The 21,932-nt window shown below is 32.6% G+C and overlaps 1 protein-coding gene and 1 long non-coding RNA gene across 2 annotated transcripts in view; one reads left to right on the plus strand and one right to left on the minus strand.

Annotated features, from left to right (window-relative positions):
• LOC130904210 (ras-GEF domain-containing family member 1B-like) overlaps window positions 1-21,932 on the minus strand; it is a 559,401-nt gene that overhangs the window by 311,742 nt on the left and 225,727 nt on the right. The window contains exons 3-4 of the mRNA XM_057816844.1: window positions 16,281-16,414; window positions 5,764-5,857 (exon numbers count right to left, since the gene is read on the minus strand). Of these exons, the coding sequence (XP_057672827.1) occupies window positions 5,764-5,857; window positions 16,281-16,414 (228 nt within the window). The remainder of the gene's footprint in view (window positions 1-5,763; window positions 5,858-16,280; window positions 16,415-21,932) is intronic.
• LOC130904211 (uncharacterized) overlaps window positions 1-21,932 on the plus strand; it is a 43,611-nt gene that overhangs the window by 139 nt on the left and 21,540 nt on the right. Inside the window, exon 2 of the long non-coding RNA XR_009060824.1 lies at window positions 5,395-5,542. This is a non-coding gene — a long non-coding RNA (uncharacterized LOC130904211). The remainder of the gene's footprint in view (window positions 1-5,394; window positions 5,543-21,932) is intronic.

The raw sequence follows: 21,932 nt of genomic DNA on the forward strand, positions 1-21,932 counted from the left end.
TATATATATATATATATATATATTGGTAACAAAATTTCAGTTATCTTTATAAATTTCTTTTTGTTTAATTATTAATAATAATAATAATTTCCTTGTAATTTCGAATTTTCTATTTATTTGAGAACAGAACGAATAGAATAGTCTGGTCATATTTAAAAAAAAAAATAAAAATTCAGTTTTTTTATATGTTGGAACATATGCTTCTTCATTCAAATCTGTTCTACCTACTCGTTCCTTCTTTAGTAATTTACATCAGTGTTCCTATTTCCTTAATTATTTTATTTTTTTTTCCACAATTCTACAGCTGCAAGGTTAGAATTCAACTACACCAAGGAACCAACCAGCACACCACCATCTCATTAAGTTCTACTCCAACAATTATGTTTCAGCTTTTTTTCACCTTTTTTTATTCACTCTCTACGTCGTCCATTAAAAATCTGGTAGCGTCGAATTCAATATTAATTTTTCGCCTAATCTAAGTACCCATTATTTATATAATACTTTAACTGAGGCCAAATACCACTTCCGAGGAAGCGTCTTTAGCCGAAGTAGTAAGTAAGTTTAATTATTCTCTCGCACATAAAAATAGACTATAATACAAGATAAAAGGTCTTTACAAATAGTATATACAATGTTAATTCGAATTATTGGTTAGTATCTTTGCTGTAATACTCCAATTCACACGTCTTTTCTTATTCGATCTCCAGAGAAAAGACAAACGATCAAAACAGAGAAAGAATAGAGTCGAATCTAAAATACCCGAATTGTCATTGGTGTTCAAAGTTAAAAGCAATGATAATAATAATACAAAGTTTAACTCGCCATAATTTCTCATGGCGTCACAATACACCATTGAAAAATATACTGATAAGCAATTGGCATTTGAATATTTTAAGGGGACCAAGGAGAGTTAGTTACGGTATTTTCCGAAAGGTTTCAAAATCGTCGAATATTGAGTCATTTTTGGTTGGCTGTAGGTAGGCAATACCTCAGGAGTCCTTTGCTTTTGCAGCTGCTGATTATAGAAGATAATGTTTTATTAGGATTATTGAAATTGAAGAACACATTTTAAACCGGTTTGAACTATATCTAGAAATAAATATTAAATTAATATATAAAGGTCTAGGCATATATGGAAATGTCGTTTACGCAGTAGAGTAATTGGCAACTTTATTATTAGTTTTTTGTACACTTTCATGAAGATTAATAAGACACATCCAATTAAAACTCTCACAAAATACAATGCCATAATTGTTGAAGATTTACTTCTATAACTTAGGAGCGGTTTCTTGTACTTACAGCTGATTTTATATATATAAGTACATATTGAGTTCGTGGATTCCAACATACCTGGGGCCAATGAAGCATTCCCAAGGAAGCTGGAACCCTTTTATATCAGTGAATTACTTTGTATGGTTTCTTATAGTTTTCTCTCTTCATATTTCTAAAAATTTTAATGGATTCTACCTTCTTCCATTACTATGGTTCATTGTTTTCTATATTTGATCTTGTGTATAACGTCTTAAAATTTAATTTTAAGATAATTTTTTTAAGGTTCTCATCTTCTTTCTACGTGAGACACAAAACAGGTCTAATGACTACTTTGGGGAATTCCTCACTTGGTACTAGTACGTTATTTCTTGTCTTTTATATAACTATTATATGTATGCTCTTTTGAAAGATTGCATGCGGTCCTTTATCTCCTATATCGAACCTTCTGTGTTTCGTACTTTCGCTTCTGATCTTTTTTTTTAGTCACCTCAACTACTACGGTTAGGTTTCTGTGTGTCTTTAGAAATACGTGAATCAATAAATATACATTTGAGTCGATTGTTTGTTCAATACGAGATATTGGTGATTTCCATAAAGCTGAATTATAACATTTTATAAATAACTAGCTGACCCGGCAGACTTCCTCCCGCCTCAATCGATAAATAAAAAACCTAAACTTTTGTATAAAATGAATTTAAAACAAACAAAAGGAATCTTTCTTTTATTAAAACAAATCAAAAAAAATGCTCAGTGTGAATGAAGTTGTATTATTTTCGATTAATTACACATGATGTTGCTTACTTAAAAAACAGAGTTTTCCTGAAATACTGGCTATTTATAAGGTTCCAATTTGTTATTGACAGACACACACAGTCATGATATAGTCTGTTAATCAATTTAAAGCTTTTTAATAAACTCTATTTATTGTTTTGTGCGCAAATAAACAAAGATGATGGTTTTCCGACGTGAGAACACGCGATGTATAATTGTCCATGCGCAAAACAGGGACACTCCAAGTTGATTCCGCAAATTTACAACAACTGGCCTTGCGATTTATTTATGGTCATCGCAAAGGCTAGAGGTACCGGAATAATCGGTATACGTGGGATCAAGAAATCCTCTCCTTTGTAGTTTTCCTTTATGATTGTTGCCTCAATGACGTTATCATCACCTTCTTCGCAGCCAGTCTTGTTCCATTGCACAGCCGAGGTTGATTAATGTTACGCAGCATGATAATAACTAATCCTACCTTTAACTGCAAACTGTGAGGTGGTAATCAAGGCAATTTTCTTAACTACCACCTCATTTTAAAACTCCGTGGGATAGTTGACTGCGTCATCCTTGTTCATAACGGTGTCGACCGATTTGAAGGAAACCAACTATTCCGGAAGAAAATTTTGAATGCTCGCATTGAGATCCTCGACATCTTTATTTTTCTTCGTTCACCCAGCCAATTATTGTTGCGCTATATATGTGATGAATCCGGTCGAGGGATCCACTGCGACTTTATTATTTCCTATGTCTAACATCTGCTTCGCAAACACATTTACAGTTTCATCTTGTGTCACTAACTGAAGTTTTCTATAAACGGAATATATTGCTATGCAAATGGCGATAGATAAATTTACTCAGACTGATCACGAAGGATTTAAATCTGGAATGAAATACTGAAAAAGTTTGGCATTGAGAAAAAAGTTATCCCTAAACTAAATCGTGGAAGTAAATGGGATCAATCATTCATATTAGAAATATACAGAAATGTCAGAATAGTACACTGATTACTCCAAATATCAGACATCATTGGAATAGGAGTGTAAGGGTCCAGATCCAAAAACTCTAAGAGCTTGGCTAATATACCAAGTATTTTTCCAGCAGAAATATTTAAATTTGGGAAGAAAATATTGTAGTCATTATCATATTGTCCAATAGCCAAGCAGTTATTAGAGCTTTGGACTTCAATTTCAAGATCTGAGTTGGTTTGGGAAGGCCTAGATAAGTTACAGCTATACAAAACGAATGAATTTGACTTCAATAGGTTTCCCGATATACTAGTGTGAGAAATGGAAAAGTAGACAAACTCGCAAAAGTAGGGTCTGATCACACTGTGAGACTTAAAAATTTATGCGGTGTCGGTCACAGGACATAATAGAAAACTAGAAAGAAAGTAGATAGAAAGAAAACAGTACAGGAGGGGTTGCAACAGGCCAATATTTGGCATTCTATGAAGAAGGTCTACCCAACATAAATGAAAATGATTTACAAATATTTCGGTAGGTTTAGCGGCAGATCCTTCTATATAAAAGACGAAACATCTATTCACATTCTATAAGCACTGAGCATCCTAAGTGCCACAGCAAGAGAACATAATTGATCTTTTGGGTATAGTGTATATGGCACCTTCAATTATACGCTGTACAGTACGCAAAGCAAATTTCTTACTTATGCAGATGAACTTCAGTTCATTTCAAAACGTAATTTAGAATTGGCAAGATAATAGATAATTTGAAAACAGAATAAATAGATAGTGGGAATGGTGAAACTTTTCAAAAAACATTGATCTAGCTTGTCCAATTATTCGACTTCCTAATAATAAATACATCATTTCTTATTTATAAAATCAAATATAAAATCGCTGTCGATTTGAAATATATAAAAACAATAACTTCGCTATTATTGGGAAGTTCTGATAATATCAATTGATTACGTCGTGTCGTATTCAAATCCGGTCTACACAAAAATTCATTTTATCAACGAAATATTGTAAACAAGGACTTATTATGGAAAATTTTTGTTAGGGTCAATTTTGAAACATTAGCTGTGTACATTATCAGTTTTATTTTCATAAAAAAAGACTAATAATAATATATTTTTGACTTTTTTTTTGTTTTTATTAGATTCAGAAATATTTTATTGTATCCAAAATATCAATCCAATAATACAAGTTGCTTTAGTTGTTTGATGAATGTCAATGAATACGTCGTATTCAAATGCGGTCTGAACAAAAATTAATTTCATCTATGGAATATTGTAACAACAATAACGAAATCTAGTATAAATAATTATTTTTATCATGAAAATAATCGTCATCAAAGTTAACCTTGAAATAACAATTCTGTAGCTTATCCAGAATTTCGAAAGAATTGGTAGTTTTAGTTTCATAAAAAAATTTTCATTAGTATTGTTTCCCTCTTTTTTTATCGTTTTTTAGACTCATATAAACGGATTTGCACCCATCTGAAATATTAATCCAATAATACAAGTTGTTTCATCCAGAAGTTCGAATATCTTATAAGTAATATTCTAACATTATATAAATCATGCACACATTAAAGACAGAAGCTGTTCTTGGTAACTGTTGTTAATTATAAACATAATATTATATACAGGGTGATTGATCGGTGTTATGAAGTTCAGAGCGTCCTTAGTCCTTTGAGCTATTAATTTGAAAATTTGGGGGATTATAGTCATTGCTCACTGATATTTTAAAATTATTTACAATGTTACAGGATGTTCCAGAAAGCTGTGGCATATCCAAGAAACATTTTTTATGTAAGAGAAATTCAAGAATGACGATCTGTTGTAACTTCTTCTTCTTCTTAGAGTGCCGTATAAAGTCCCCTTGACGTTGGCGATCAGCATGGCAAAAGTCTCTCTATCTTGAGCTAGTCTAAATAACTAAATAACTGTCCTGCTTCTCTTATTCCAGTCTATTATCTAATTTCTTCAACTAAGAGGCTTCCTTCCAATTACGACCTTCAGCTTTACCCATCATAATCAAACTGTTGTAACTAAAAGCATTTATTTCGTTATTATTCATGAGTGAATCAAAATCTCGGATTTTCAAATGAATCACCCTGTATTTTATGTAACTACCGAAAAGTACTACCAATATACTTCTTTTTTATCAAGAATTCCCTATACTTAAAATTCTTAGTTCTAGAGTTTTTTTATTTCTGTGTAAAACAATTATTATGTACCTATATTTAATCATTTATCATTTAATTGTGGTTGGTTATGATTTATTTGTCAAAAACAGAGATTTTGGGTAAGTTCTATTTGAAAAAACAAGAGAATATATTAAAGTTTTTATTTATCAGCAATAAGCTTCCCTCTTTCGTACAGGTACTTGACAGCTACTGGTGTTGCGGTGGCGTGGCATTCCTGTATTGTCTCGTGCTGCTGACGTGCTCGACGTAGATGTCTCTGGACCATTTGATGGTGTCGCTGATCATGAACCGTATTGATATGGCATAGCATTATGGAACATCCGGTAAGATAGTAAATCATTTTAAAATGTGAAGACTAATAATGACTATAATCCCTCAATCCCTCAAATTTTCAAATTGATATCATAAAAGGCAAACGAGGCAATGAACTTTATTACACTATTACTATCAATCTCCCTGTATATATATATATATATATATATATATATATATATATATATATATATATATATATATATATATATATATACATATTTGCACTTACTTTTCCTGAACCTCTCGTATTTGCTAACAACAGCGCTCCTAGTGCATGTTCGCGGTATTCCTTGTCCAAGAGATCGTGCTGCGCCTGAATACGTCTGAAAAAAGAAAGTTCGATAGTTTAGAAGCTCGTTCATAGATGGCAAAACAATTACTATTCAGCTATTTTATTATGCTTTATATATTTATAAAGCATATTATGAATACATATTTATTGATTCTCAATAAAAGATAAATATAAAAGTGTATAAATAAAAAATGAGTTTATTTTCAGAATAATAAAAACATTATAGAACTGTAGTTATAAATGTACATTAATAAAAGATAATTGGAAATTACCAGATAACCAAGTAAAATCCATTTTATTGAGGTAGAACAGAAATAGTGTCCTTTAAATAGTTTTTTTCGTTCCCATTATACATCTTTTGACATAATGAAGAACATTTATATGAATTCATAATATAAGAATATTGTAAAAATTGTAATTTCAATAATTATTTTTCTCTGGAAATTAACTTTAATAAATGTAACACTGAACTACTGAGTTTTATCCAAATATGTTATCAATAATTTCATATAAAGGTTAGGTTAGGTTGAGTTAGGTTAGTTCAGTTTTTTTAAATTGACTTAATGAATCCATTAGTCCATCCAGAGAGTTGTTTGTTTTAGATAAGAATATATAAATTAAGTAAATCTAGGTAGCCTAAAGGGAATTTCTTATTAGGTCAAAATATTGTATTTAATGAATTATAAATTGTTTTACATTGTTGAAGGCTCTTATCACTGCATCATACTACCACTAATCAAAACTAGCCTTTTTCTCTTCTTCTCTTCTTCTCTGCCCTTTCGAGCGTCACAGAGTATAGGGGTGTTAGTTTTCATTCTTCTGTAACGAATTTCTTCCCCAAAAGAGTAAGTGTCCGAAATTTAAAGTACGTAAAAGAGTTTCTGCGGCAGTCCTTCCAAACCTAAGTGGCAGAAACCCAGGTAGGCCGATATAACACACTGAATTGTGCGAGGTAGGTCAGTAATAGTGTCTGCAAGAACCACCGAAGACCGTACCGGACCGCTCGGGTTAGAATCCGAGATGAGTTTGCGATTAGCATTTATGGGATTGCTGTTCTCAATCGCCGAGCTTTAGGTTTCGAGGGCGCTGAGAATTCATATCTCAGGGGTGGTCGTGTTAGTGCCTTCAGCTATCCGATTATATCGAGAGTAAGGAAACTGCTTCTGGAGGCAATGACTATTCAAACTGCCACACACCAGCTTCATCAGTAAACAGTTATTTTCAAACAAATGTAACTCGTTGTTTGTCTAAAAACTATCGAGGGTAAGCCAGTTTTGCTGGGATATCCTCTACTTCCATGACATGCATTTTCTGGATGTGAACAGGGTAAAGAAATTGTCCCTGGAGAATCAATCCTATAAATAGTTGTTGTTGATACGAGGCATATTTTTAAGTAAGTACCGTTTTGGAATTAAAAAAAGAAGTGCAAAGATATCGTAATAATTTTATTTTTACATGAAAGCCTGTACGTTAATCTACTTTTCTACATAACTTCCGTGAATATTGAGGCACTTGTCATAACGTGGCATCAGTTTTTGAACACCCTCCACATAAAATTCTGCCGCCTGACTTGTTAACCACTGTATCACAAATGTTTTGACTTCGTTATCGTCTTGAAGACGCTGACCACCTAGGTGTTTCTTCAAGTGCAGGAACAAATCGTAGTCGCTGGGCGCCAGATCAGGGCTGTAGGGAGGATGATTAGAGTTTCCCATTGAAAAGATTTGATGAGATCTTTGGTCCGATTAGCCACATGTGGACGGGCATTGTCATGCAGCAAAACGATGCCCTTACTCAACTTGCCACGTCTTTGTTCTGGATTGCACGACACAGATTGTTCAATGTCTCACAATAAGACGCTGCATTGATAGTCTCATTACAAGGCCAAAACTCCACTAGCAATACTCCTTTTCTATCCCATAAAACTGTGCACATGATTTTCCGGGCAGAAATTGTTTGCTTAAACTTCACTTTTTTGGATGATGATGAATGCCGCCATTCCATGGATTGTCGTTTCTTCTTCTCCACAGATCTCTCCATGAATATTGATCGGTTTTACGCCTTTAGCACTAATAAATCGTATAACAGCCTGTACTTCACAATCGGCAGGACTTACGATTGTCGGAGGCAACTTAAACACTCACATGTGCGGAATGCCGACCTTGGGGTTGCGGCGGTGGAATCGCAAAACGGTACTTACTTAAAAAATATGCCTCGTACGTCAAATTGTAGTGACCATTTGCGTACGCTAGACAAACTTGTTTTTCGAAAGTTGCAGCATTTTCACTAAAGGTAAATTCTACCATATTGAAACTTTCAATAACGATATGATAATTATTAATGACAGGCCTTCAGATAGTAGTGAAGAAAACGTAATCATCCATTAAAAATTCATAAAATTCGAATGTATAATTTAGAAAATATACTTGAATAACAGTTCTAATTTCGCAACTTTAAAGGCCTATATCTCGTAAACGAGGGGTCGTATTTTATGACACAGCATTATTTTCATGTCATCTACTCACTCCGGAATTATTTTTATCAAGTCCCGGAATACCCTGTATATCTGTGACTGTACTTGAGATACTATGACAAATATACTCGTATGCTTATGACAAAGATGATATCAAGAAAACTACACATGAAAAGTTCGTGACCTTTTATGAACAATACTTTTTAATAAATTTGATTAACTCACTACTAGAAGCTAATTTGATATTTAAGTCTTTCTTTTTTTTTCAATTTGCATTAGAATGGTAAAGTCTTCGCACGATCGTATTCTTACCAAACTAAAAAAAAATTGAAATACTCATTATGAAGATCAGTATGGAATTTATTTACAAAGTGTTATTTTATATTCTTAAACATTATTACAATAACCCTCAGTGTTCTTAAAATTGACAGAATTAAAAAACAGATTCAACACAATATTATGTATTGAGCACTTTATTTCTGTTTTGTAATTTTTAAAAATTTTCTTGATTTTTTTTTCGGATTCATCACATTCTTCTTTTGTTTTTCTTTCAGGCATAGTTTCAGCTATTTATGCTTCTCGATTTGCATTTAAAGGATTTATATTTACCAATGTTCTTAATTTACAAAAGTTTCTAAATATTTTTAATGTCCTAGATCAAAAGCTAATTTTGAAGCAAGCCCAGACCTTACCAAACACACTGTTCATTCTACCACTGCACCAAAACTCACAATTACCTTTTCTGAAGCCCAGGTCACGTTTTCAGAAACTTGTCACAAAGATACTTGATGAAATATTTCTCCCACATCTTAATTTTCGAAAGTCATTCATTATTTGGCTTAATATGTCCAACAAATAAGAGTTCTTGTATAGCTGCAAAATACTATCCTCAATTTTCGAATGGAAAATTAGATCATAGTTTCAGTTAACGTCACCAAGATAGTGTATCTTTCTTACGTATTTTATTTATACACAGAACTATTCACTAATACTCATACCAAACTGTTCACTATTACTAACTAACAAACTAATTTATTTAAATACACTGTTTGGTTCACTTTTCACTATGCTGATGTGTTCAATATGACACTTAATTGTTTACTGACTCCCTCGAACTGTTTTGTGACCTTCCAAGAAATACAAAAAATACCCGGCGGATCCATCAAACTTAGATTTGATTAATGTAGTGAAAGAGAACCGGCTTGACGCTCTATAAAAGTTGATGAGTCCGACAGAAAAAAGTATCCATCAAGAAAAAAATTAACAATTCAATCGATGATTTTATCAGGAGCACCATCAGAAGAATTGTGCCTGGATCACACATGGGTAAACGCTGGACATACTAGGGATACTTCAAAACTATGAAACAAAAATGAATTTCCTTATCTGTATTTATTAATTTTTTATTTAATTGTTTAATTGTAAATAACAAGTTATTTGAGCTTCTTCCATTTCTAAAGTCACATTGTGAGCCCTCTAAAATTTGATTTAAATAGAAGGTTGTTTCTAAAAATATTTCTTACTATTATCTATTATTGGGTTGATTCAGATAATTTCCATATTTATTACAAGTTGAAAGTAGAAATTTGAAATAACAGCATATTTTATGTTTGGTTTTATACATGTCTGGTTTTATATAAAAAATTTTATTTTAGTCAGTAGCTCTATGGGTATTTGATTAGAAAAAAAAACGGGAACTATCACGAGGAAATGGATGGGTTCTCTTTAGAAAATTGATATTCGAAAACTGGAAAAAGTGTATTCAAAATGTTCAGGAAAAAGTTGTGGAATATAGGGATTGTTATTGATGTCTAAGTTGAACCCTTATTATAAATGTTGACGATAGTGGAAACTCAATCTCATCTGATTGAAAAAAGTAAGAATTCACTTCCCCATGTGGAAGGTCGGAGCCAATCCCGACATAAAGGTATCGGTCTGATATCCGGCCGTTTCAAATTTGTCACTAGATCCAATGTAATATCGGTCGGAGATTGGTTTTGGTGTTGGAATCGTGTCAGAATGGCCTTAATTCTGAGTCTCGGAATGAGAACAAGTCGGACGCCGGTTTGAGTATCGGAATTACGTCAAAATGATCTATAATCCGAGTCTCGGAATCGGAACGGGTGTTTGATCAGTCGGACATCGGATTGAGTATCGGAATCACGTCAGAATGATCTATAATCCGAGTCTCGGAATCGGAACGGGTGTTTGATCAGTCGGACACCAGTTTGAGTATCGGAATCACGTTAGAATGATGTTTAATCCGAGTCTCGGAATTGGAACGAGTCGGATACCAGTTTGAGTATCGAAATCATGTCAGAATGTTCTTAAATCCGAGTCTTGGAATGGGGACGGGTGTTCGATCAGTCGGACACCGGTTCGAATATTGGAATAACGTCAAAACGATCTTTAATCTCGGTATCGGAATTAGAACAGGTCGGACATCGATTTGAGTATCGGAACCACGTCAGAATGTTCTTAAATCCGAATCTCAGAATCAGAACGGGTGTTCGATCAGTCTGACATCGGTTTGAGTATCGGAATCACGTCAGAACGGTATAATTCACGAATGGTACTATATATAGCAATTGCTATTAATAAATATTTATAGTTAATATATAAGCACTTTTAAGCGTAGCTCTTGTACTTACAGGCAACATTTTCAGTTCTAAGTAGTTATTTTATTTATGAATAACGTCAGAGCAAGTGATATATCATTTCTCATTATTTTTTCACAATACAAAAATGTATAAATATACTAAAAAATACCGGGTTTTAAAAAGACTGCGTGATCAAGTAGATTTATCAGCAAATACTGTTACCCTACGGAACGACTAAATGGTAAAACTAAAACTGTAACTGAAACTTAAATTATAAATGTATTTTTTTGTTTAAATAAAATAAAGAATAGTAATAATAAAAATTACATAATTTTTATAATTATGAATCAACCCCTGCTCATTCTTAGTAGTATGCATATCATTAACTATTAATTGCATGGTCTAGAATAATTAAATATTTTTAATGAGACTGTCATCAGTTTGATATCAGATGATTATATTGGATCGATATTAAAAAACGATATCCGACTGATGTCCGTCTTGAATCTCAAACTGACAACGGAAAGTAATATCGGACGAATATCAGACAACTGCGTCGGACCGATATTCGAAAACAATATCTGGCTGATGTCCGTTTTGAATCTCGAACTGACAACAGAAAGTAGTATCGGACGGATGTCGGACAACTGTGTCGGACCGATATTCGGAAATAGTATCAATACGGTACTGGTTTTTAGTCTTAGGCCGATATCTGAAAGAAGTGCTGGTCTAACGTCGGATTTCTTTGTCAGCTTGATACTAAATCTGACATCGGCCCGATTTGATCATTTTGTAAACCCGTACGATACTAATGCGAATGTCTACCCGATATCTGTTGATAGATCAGACTGATCACCGGCCAATCCGAAATTTCCACATGGGTCATATCTATTCAAAACTTCACTTCAATTATTTATAATTTATATTATTAATCTGCTGTATGAAACCGCAAATTATTTCTTAATTGCGAAGTGCGGTCCTGTTACATGCTCGGCTTTGGCGCTTTCTACCCTGATCCCGTGTACTATGTATGAATATATTTTGGTTTATTGTTTTTCTTTAATAAATAAACTGTAATGAATAAAATTTGATAAAAAAATGTAATAACCACCTATTAATAACTAAGATTCAAATAATTTTTTGGAAATTTATAACGAAGCCTTTCTAACTTTTTAGAAGTAATAAGTAAATTTAAACTATCAATAACTTTACTGTACGTAACAAACCGATACATAAAACAAGCGTTTTGTGAAAGTTGAGAATACGTCCAAATTTCTTATTAAAGCTCAAATGTTACAAAATATGTTGATCAGTACACTTCCAAAACTTTGAGATACAAAGTCAGTACAAACTAACAAAAACTTGGTATAGCACATATCAGATACCAACGAGAACCAGTAATTTTGGTAAGATCACTTCTATATAGATTCTGATAAACTTCGATAATACAATATTATCATTTAGATAGTTGTATAGATTCGGAAAAGACCAAATAGTATCGTAAATATGCTACTAATTATTGTACATAAATAATCTAACCTTCAAATTTGTTGAAATAGATAGTAGTTCTAAAAATGATACAGTATTATATGAATTGAGTAACGTTTTCAAGCTTCGTTGTTAGTAAATTTATCATTTTCAAATTTGAAATCAGTCTCCATTGTGATACGCATCGTAAAATATTTTGTTTTAGCAAGTCATTGAGAGATATCGTTATGTTATAACTGGGTTATAACTTATTAATTCAACCTTTCTTCCGGTCAGTGATGTGATCGCGCTTTAATTGGTTTTTTGCATCACGTGACAATGGCTAATAAACAAACCAGTTTATTTATTTTGAGATAAATAATTAAGTTCTTAAAATGTTACTTCAGGTTTTTAAATACTATCTATGATATGTAAAACTCAAGTAATAATAATATGTAGCTATATATCCATTGGAAGGATGGAATGAAATGTTACCAGTGGCGGCGCAAGACCTAAACTTAATGTGGGCAAGGTACATTTCACGAGGCACTCAGATGGTGTAAAAAGGAGAGAATATAAAATAAAAAATCACTTGAAATTAAACAGTTTTTTATTAATTAGTTTCATTCATTCATTAATTCTTACTTATACTTCTTTGAACATTAAATAAAAATGAAGAAAAAAAGAAATAATTGGAGAAACAGAAAGCTTATTTTCGATATTGATTACCTGTAAAATATGATCACATAATGACGTCACTCAAGATTATTATATTATATAGTAGTCTGGTGCCACACCGCCCACGCCTTACGCCGCCTCTGAATGTTACGAGGGTTAATTGTATCCATTAATTTTTATATATTTCACATTTGCTTCTTTATGTAATAAAGTACAGTTTAATATCTTTGAAATATTGAATGAGTGTTTCGACTGAATTAAAATTTAGATATATATCTTAGGAAAAATTTGAATTAGTATTTTAAATATTTTATTTTGGAGGCAACTACAGTTGTGATTCTGTGTTATATAGATTTTGGGAAATTACAAAAAGCACAATTTGGAAGTATACCGTTTTTGAGGGGAAATGGGCGAGGTAGATTACGATGACATAACAATTAGTTTTAATTTAACATGGTTTTTTCGGGATAATTGACATAACTAACATTCTAACTGAAAAGGTGCTATGATTTAAAAAAAATTAAAAACCTAAACATTATAAATAGAGGTTTAATAGAAATTTGGTTTGTTTTGTACCAAATCCCCAACATAAAATAGATATTGGAAAGTAATAAAATTTTTATTCAAATATATATTAGAAAAGCATGAAGAAAAGAAGCATAAGTGAAGGTTGAAGGGAAAAATATTCCCACTATACACAACATTCGAAAAATAACTCTGTGATAGTGTTACGGTTTTTGTAGAAATAACCATATATATTCTATGATAACAATATACAGTATGGTACAAATGTAAGAAATAGATTAGTTATTTCGTAAACTGGCGATTTTAAGGAAAAATATTGAAATACGTCGATTTTTATTTGAAAACAGTTTATGTGAGCGTGATGAGGTCATTGCTATAATTTTTAAATGGAAATGTGAGTATTGTCTTTTTAATACCTTTTCAGCCATATCAATATGTCTGGGTACTTGATGTTTGTATTTGTCTAAAAAATTAGTGAACTTCTATTATTACAATTGTATTATTTATTAAGTACAATGAAACCCAAATTAAGTGCCCAAATTGTTAACCTTTAGCTGTAGTTCAATGAGAAAGACGTGAACCTTCTCTATAACTTCCGCAGTTAAGGAAACTCACTAGCAACACGCTACGCCACCCCACGCCACGTGTCAAATATATATGCATATATCCATTTAATTCAATACATCTGAGAAATTTAAATCGTACCACGTGGGATGGAGTGGCGTGTGGTGGGCTGAGTGTATACACAGACAATTGAATTAAATGGAAAAACATGTGCACACATATTCGACACGTGGCGTGTTGCTAGAGGGTTTCGACCTTTATCAATGCAACGTATCCGTACTCTTTGAGTTCAATGATATTTTGTTAAAATTTATCGGTACTGTGCTACGGAAAATATGACCATACTTTTTCGAAGAAACCTTAACAGGCCCTCTATATTTAGAATTTTTTCTAAACTCCTTGATCCTCGAATTCAACCGGTTATTTCCATGATTTATGACTGCGGTAAATAAGATGTGGGTCTTTCCAAATCGGTAGATTGGTCGAAGAAGAACAATAGAATGACCGCTTGGGTCCCCTGATTTGACTCCTTTTGATTTCTTTTTATGGAGATACTTACGAAATCATATAGTTGTGTATCTATCTCTGTATGATAGAAAGTTTTGGAGTTTTTAGTGGATGCTTAAATTATTTCACTAATTATAGAATTGTTTTTGAAATATTGAATTCAATGTACGTAGTATAGTTAGTGTGAATATATTATGAGTAACTGTAAGGTGAAGTAGAGAAAAACATTAATTCGTGATTAATTAGATATTCATTCCAAATTTTATCTTGATAATAAGTTGGGTCTCGTATTTATCACAGAAATAACGTATAATTCACTTCACTTGGCGATTAGTGGTATAATGAACTGTGAACACGAAATCTAATTTTATTCAGACACTTTTCACTATTATTGTTGTTAGTTATTTGTATTCAGCTGTCTATCAATTACGATAGACTCCGTATGGATGCTAGTAAGCTTGGCCTACTAGATTTTTGGTACCACAAAAAGAATTGGAACGACATATTTAAAATTTATAAAATGATAGTGAATGAAGCCGAAACCATTCATAATAAAACCGATCTTGATAAGATTCTTTGTAAAACTAGTATTACTTAGGAATATTCATGAATTGTCCGTCGTTATAAAAGGATTTGTAGGAAATATTTTAGTTCTAGTAATGGGTAAAAGCGAAAGGTAAATGCGGCATGTAGTACTGTATCAGTACTGTTTTTTGCAGGATTAGTAGAACCAATAGAGATGTTCATAAGTGTTCACATCTACATTCTACAAATTAAAACAAAATTCGGAAATTAAATTAAATACGCTCTGCGTTGCTCTGAACAGTAATGCAAATTGTAGAGTCTTCTTCCAATCATATCTCAAACATGTTAAACTGAATTTGAATCTGATAATCAATATGGCTATTAGAGAACATTAATATCATCTTTTTCGATAAAATTTATAGATCGACATGCAAGAAAGTGGATTGAACAATATCATCGATATAATGCCCAACTGTTATACCGCTTCAAATACATACAAATGGTGAGCGACTACCATAATAAACAGCCTCTCGAACCATTATCTCAACAGTACTGTGTAGATGTCTTTAAACAGTAAATCCAATATCACGTCACTCACCACGGCGGCTTCTTACGGCCAATATGTACATCTAAATAGAATCAAGATTCGTTACCTAATACAATATTATGCCTTTATGACTTTCAGTGAAGCTTTTATGTGTATTAGCTCTCTAATCAAGGGAGTACTAGTCGAGGACGATATGGGAATAAAACCAAGGTTGCCACGTTTTGTAATTCAATTAGTGACGCGGAACTCTTTGGGCAGATGCATCTACTAATGTAACTATTATTTTGAGTAGCACGCCTGGCTGCGTTGAGTACGGTCACTAGCTCGGTTTACATGAGAAGGATGTTTTCTTATTCCCCTTATACCTTGTATACTCTTGTTCCAGCCAACTCACCTATCTATCCATGCGTGTAGTAGATGTCACTAGCTGAAGATAAGCTTACCTCATTTTAGTCTCAAAACAGATTTAAAAAAAAACAATCACTGTCAACTAAGCACTAGACAAAGGAATTAAATTTGTATCTTCGAATTCATATTAATGAAATTTTAAATTAAAATAAAGACTCACGCTATCGCCAGTAGAAGTTCTTGTTTTTGGTGTTCCTTAGCTTTAATCGAACCCCCTTCCTCCAAGGCTTGCTGGAGTTCTTTTTGAAGCACAGTCAATTTTCGTCTTTCTGCTTCTAAAAGTAAACTGGTTACCTACAACAAAAAATTAATATATCCTTAGGAGAGGAAACAATTTTGGTTGGGTCAGATTTGTTGTCTATTTAACTAATAATAAAGTCATGATCTAATTTTCATAGGATGTTTTCAATTTCTGGGAATAGCAATGATTTACGAGCTTATTATTAATTGTTGAAAATTATGAACACATTGCTAAATAGATCCAAAATTCACATTTATCTCATGAGTATAATCAATTGAATGTGAATCATTTATGACAGAGAATTACTACTTTACTACTTTACTAATTACTACTTTATTGTTAGATTAGACTGTCTTATGTGGTATAATAAAATGACCATTACTTTATTGGTATTATAAGCTGATACATAAACCTCAAGCTTCTCAACGACAAATTACAAATTACATTACTTCTGGAAGTCTCACGTTTCCTAATTAAGTTATCTTGACCCACACCCTAAATCATGAAAAAAAATCTCCTACAATGAATTTACCAGACCTTCGCTGGAACCAAAATTTATCGATAATTAAGCCTTATTTTCAATTGTTATCCTTCCCTTTATCCATAACATCATTACTTAAAAAGACTTATTATTGACCAAAATACATGTTTGAAGTAGTTTCAGTTGAACCGTGTTTTTGGAAACCGCTTCCATAGGAAAATACCACTCCACCAATTTCACTTATTATCTCCAACTTCTTCCACCACCCTTATTATCCCAAAGCTCTCGTTTGTAAAAATAAAGATCTTCACCAAACTCGAAGACTCAACTATTACTCGAAAAACCTCAATTTATAATTAATTTTCTACCAAATCAAAAAATTAATATATTGATTGGAATACTAGTAATATTCGGAATCCCAAGGATGAGTGATTGAAAATTAAAATTAAGTGAAAATTTCATTAGAAAATAGACATTAAATGTGTGATTAAAAATAAAAATTTCTCCAAAAAAGAAGTTTTGAGTGATGAAATATTGATTATAATGAAATTTATGTTGATATCGGACGTACACTGGTTACTATTTGTAATGAGGCTGTAAAGGTTTGCAGTCGCCTCGTAATGTTTTTAGAAATTAAAACGGCTTCCTTGTGTCGTTGAATGGGTGCATCAGATAAAGATATTCTGTAAATAGCTACCCTAGCGGAAAGAGAACATTTAAATACATTCAAAACAGACAAAAACAGACAAATAGGTTATCTATATTAATAAAAACAGCCTCTCGTGACCTTTCGGCTTTTCTTTATCAAAATATATTACACTAATGAAGAAGATATCCTCCTTTCAGAGACTAAACGTAAATAGTTTACCTTCAGTCTCTGAAGACGATAACTTGGTTATCGAAACGCGTGTCCGCTCAGAAGAATTAGTAGAAAGACTTAAAGTGACACTCGTGTAACCGATGTGATCCAGAAAATTATCTAATAAAAGACACGACATTCACCTTGATTTTGTCAATTTCTATTAATATGGACGAGATTTCGACTATGAAAGATGATATTCTGACATTGAAAAAATATATTTCTGTCCATAAGGAGGAGAATATTTCAACTATGAGGAAGGATTTATCACCTAATTTGGTGTGCCTTTGGAAGTGATCAAAGGAGAAACTTACAGCTATGTATTCCAGGAAATTTGTGACCAGCTGAAAATGAAGGAGACCAGAATGATTGTATTACACCCACAATCAGATGGAGTGGTTGAGAGAATTAATAGGACCATTGGTAGATATCTGTAGTTTTCATCCACCATAGAGATTGGGATCCATGTCTATTCTAATTGAAACGGCTTATCGATTTGTTATTAATGAGTCCACCGGTGAAATATCTGCGAAAATTTTGATTAGACCGACATAAAACGAGGTGTCCTTGTGAACTAAAATCTGCCTTCCGGCCTGGAGCAGACCTAGCGGGAGAGTACATTGTGATTTAATCGAGAAGAATAATGGACGTCAAACACTAATTGGTTCGTTTAAATACACAGACGGTGGTTTCGAAGTACAGTTGCAAAATCCGATGAGGAGAAGGGTATTTTCTCTAAAATTACCAAAAACCTGGGAAGGCCTATACTTAATCAAGAAAAGGATCAATGATGTCATCTATCGCATAAGCAACATCCTCAATGGAAAAGCGAAATTAGTCTACCAAAATCGACTAGCGCCGTTCGAAGGAGACCATGACCTAGAGGAAGAAGTGAACTATATTCTAGAAGAGCCGTACCCTGCCTTTGAAAAAGGTTGCGACTAACCAGTTGGATTGGCCAGGAACATTGTAGAGGTGATAATCCAGGATACCGGAGTCCACACCCCGTCATCAGCGTCTACTGAAAGCGGTGCATTTAATATGACGGGAAAGTGCAGGAATGGGCCCAGTTGTGGATTTAAGCATTCAGTCTCGGCTGTACCTGTACATAAGTTCTAGGAGACACTTCCTTCCAAGAAGGGGCTAATGTTACTAGCTACCTAGAGATTGAGGCTGTTTAATTATATAGAATCAAAAATTCGGTGAAGGCGCCCAGTACAAACGTGGAAATAAACGGAAGCCTTTGATATTGTCTTTTATGAGTTATTTGCACCGGCAGTTTATTTATATGATTTTTATAGAATCAATTTCTAGAAAGGCCTGCATGTTTGCTAACTATCTAGTACAGATTTATCGAGAATTTTTTTTATATAAGTAGCCCCTTCTTTATCAGCCAGAAAGTCAGTAAATAATTGAATGTTATAGTGAACTGATCGAAATAGTAAAAAGTAAATATCTAAATAGTTAAGTATTAGTGGATAATTATTATAAATAACGGGCAGTTTAGTTTTTAGTGCATAGTTATATTTTCTAGTGTAAGTATTTGAGTAAATTAAATAAGTGAGAAATATCATGTGTATAAATTCACCCCACTGTGTCAATAGTTTGAATAAATGAGACAAACATTCAATAGTTTATGGAATACATCTTCCCATCAAAATATAGATGAAAGCGTAATCAGCGTTAGGAAATTGTGAAAGGAGATTAGTCAACTGACTCTATATATGAGTCGATAGATAAAAAAATTAGTCGTCTTTGTTCCATTTTATTGATTGACAATATAACACCTATCCAACTTCCCATATTATAAAATTTTCAAAAGGGTTAATAATGGAACTTTTCAACTGATTTTCATTCATGTTTCTTCCTGAGGTATAAATAAAAGTTATTATGTCAATACGAAAATTGATTTTCCCGGCGAAAACCTAGGCATTCAGCTTTATCGATTATTTTCCAGTTCTAGCCAGTTTTTCAGCAAATCAATGCATGATTATATGTTTGTATCGGTTGCCAAGCTACCATTTCGTGGTTTAAATAGCTGATGCGGAAGCATTTTCTTTGTTGCTTTCTTCTTTTTCTAACTTTAATGCGGTATAGCAATTTCAGGAAAGCGCTATCAGTTATTCAGATTTTTATCGGCAAGTTTCGTGTAGAATTTTTTTAATGTCCTCAACACGTGCGTATCGCCTACTTTTTATATATACAGAGTGGTCTACCTGTCTACTGTGACCTGATTCGAAGTTATTCTGTAAAATTATTACACTGCTGCTTAACTTAAATTAACTTGAAATATTTTAACATAAAAATGCACTATTCACAGAGAAAATTCCAATTTAAGAGTTCTTTTAATAACGTAGCTTCCTTTACTCTATATCAACAAAATTTTGTCAACAAAACTTGACAATTAAGTAGAAAATTCCAATATAATTTAGTAATCAGTAGGAAGGGGCTCATTTTCGAGAATTTTATATTAGGCACAGCATGTCAGGAGAATCTTGGAGTTATGTATTCAAAAATTGGATGTTTTTAAGTTATATAAGGGCCACTAAGGTAAATGGAGGGGAAAATTGCTAGAAGAGGACAACGAGTTCCAATCTGAAATCTAGAAAGTTATGAGATTCAGCTTCCAAAATTACATGTACTCTTTAATTCAAGAGGCGCAAAGTTTGGTTTTTATTTTCCTACTGCAATTACCTATGGTTAATTTGAAGTTGCGAAATATGCGCCAAATCCTTTGAGGGCAGGTGGAAGAGTTTAACAATTTTGATCGGTGGCTTATATTAATGTTTTTAGAACTGATAACGCAACCCAGAAAAAAACTAGGCAATTGTTAAATGTTTAACTTAGTATTAATATTTAGTAAGGAAATCATAGTAGAGTGTGTATCTTATGCAAATTATCAAAAAAACTAAATGTTGATAGCTTGTACCGCCACTTCATTATTCAGTTTATCTTAAGCCTTTTTCATTTCTTCTCTCCACACTTTCTGACGTGCCACCTTCTTCTAGTTGTTCTTAACTTAACTCCAGCTATTTTTAACCTGTCTTCCTTTTTCGTTTTCATTTTCTTTCTCATTCCTTGCATCATCTTCAAAAAATCCTATATTTTGGCTCGATTATTTACTACTGGCAAAAATTAAAAAAAAAAAATACAAAATGATTGTATTCCTTTTTGATTCATCGATGAAGTGAATAATTCTAATTTTCAGATAAAATATTCTATAATTTTCTTGAAAACTTGTTATTTTCCTTTTTTCCAATGTTCAATCTATCGGTGAAGCCTGAAATTCGGTATCTCTTCTGATTTCCACATAGAATATTCTAGAACTTTCGGGATCACTTATTAACTAACTTCTTTCAGTATATAATCCAAATAAAATTTTCCAATACCTTCTTATTGTCCAGTCGGAGCTTCACAACATTATCTTATTATTTGTTAATATAACATTTAATTTCAGTACTATAGTACTACGATCTTCTATGAGTTTCCAAAAAAGCCATCATGTCTTGGTAATAAAAAAATTGAGAAAAATGCAGAAAGATTCCATGAAACAATTTTTCTTATTTTACCAACTTGTAATAAAAGACCATTTCATTAAGTATAGATGGAAGAGTTACTGATTCGCTCACTGGACACTGTTTGTTGAATTACCACTTGAAGAACATCAGAGAAACTCGCAACAATTCCTATCGTTTTTACAAAAAACCAAAAGAAAAAGTGGAACACTTCCTCAGTAAGGCAGTATTTACATTCAAGCTTTTTAAAGCCAGAAGACGTAAGCCCTAGACAGGTAGCTCACGTTCCAAAATCGTTACTATCGAAATGGTTAACAGTCCGGAGTACACAGAAGATCAATAAGTAAAGTGCAAATGCCAATTAATTACTTCTGGTGAGAGTAAATTTTTAGCAAAAAATACTTCAAAACCGAGTTACATCTTTTTAATAGAATAATAATGACCATTTCTCTCTCAGAAGTATTATGTTTTGCTTGTAACAGAAGGAAATAGGTAAAATTAAATCCTTGCTTTGTCAGAGTTTTTCTGTTGACTTGTAATATGATGATAGTAACTGATTTGTACTTCTTTCAAAGTTTTCTATATGTTCGATATCGATATATTATGAAACGTGAAATACATAAGGTATTTGAAAAAATTATAAATTGTAAGAGACGCGAACAGATTTGAGATGTAAAATGTATTTTTGACAGAGTTGGACATAACGTTAATAATCT

This window comes from Diorhabda carinulata, chromosome 2 (assembly GCF_026250575.1).
Source record: "Diorhabda carinulata isolate Delta chromosome 2, icDioCari1.1, whole genome shotgun sequence".
In the NCBI taxonomy this organism is placed as follows: domain Eukaryota; kingdom Metazoa; phylum Arthropoda; class Insecta; order Coleoptera; family Chrysomelidae; genus Diorhabda; species Diorhabda carinulata.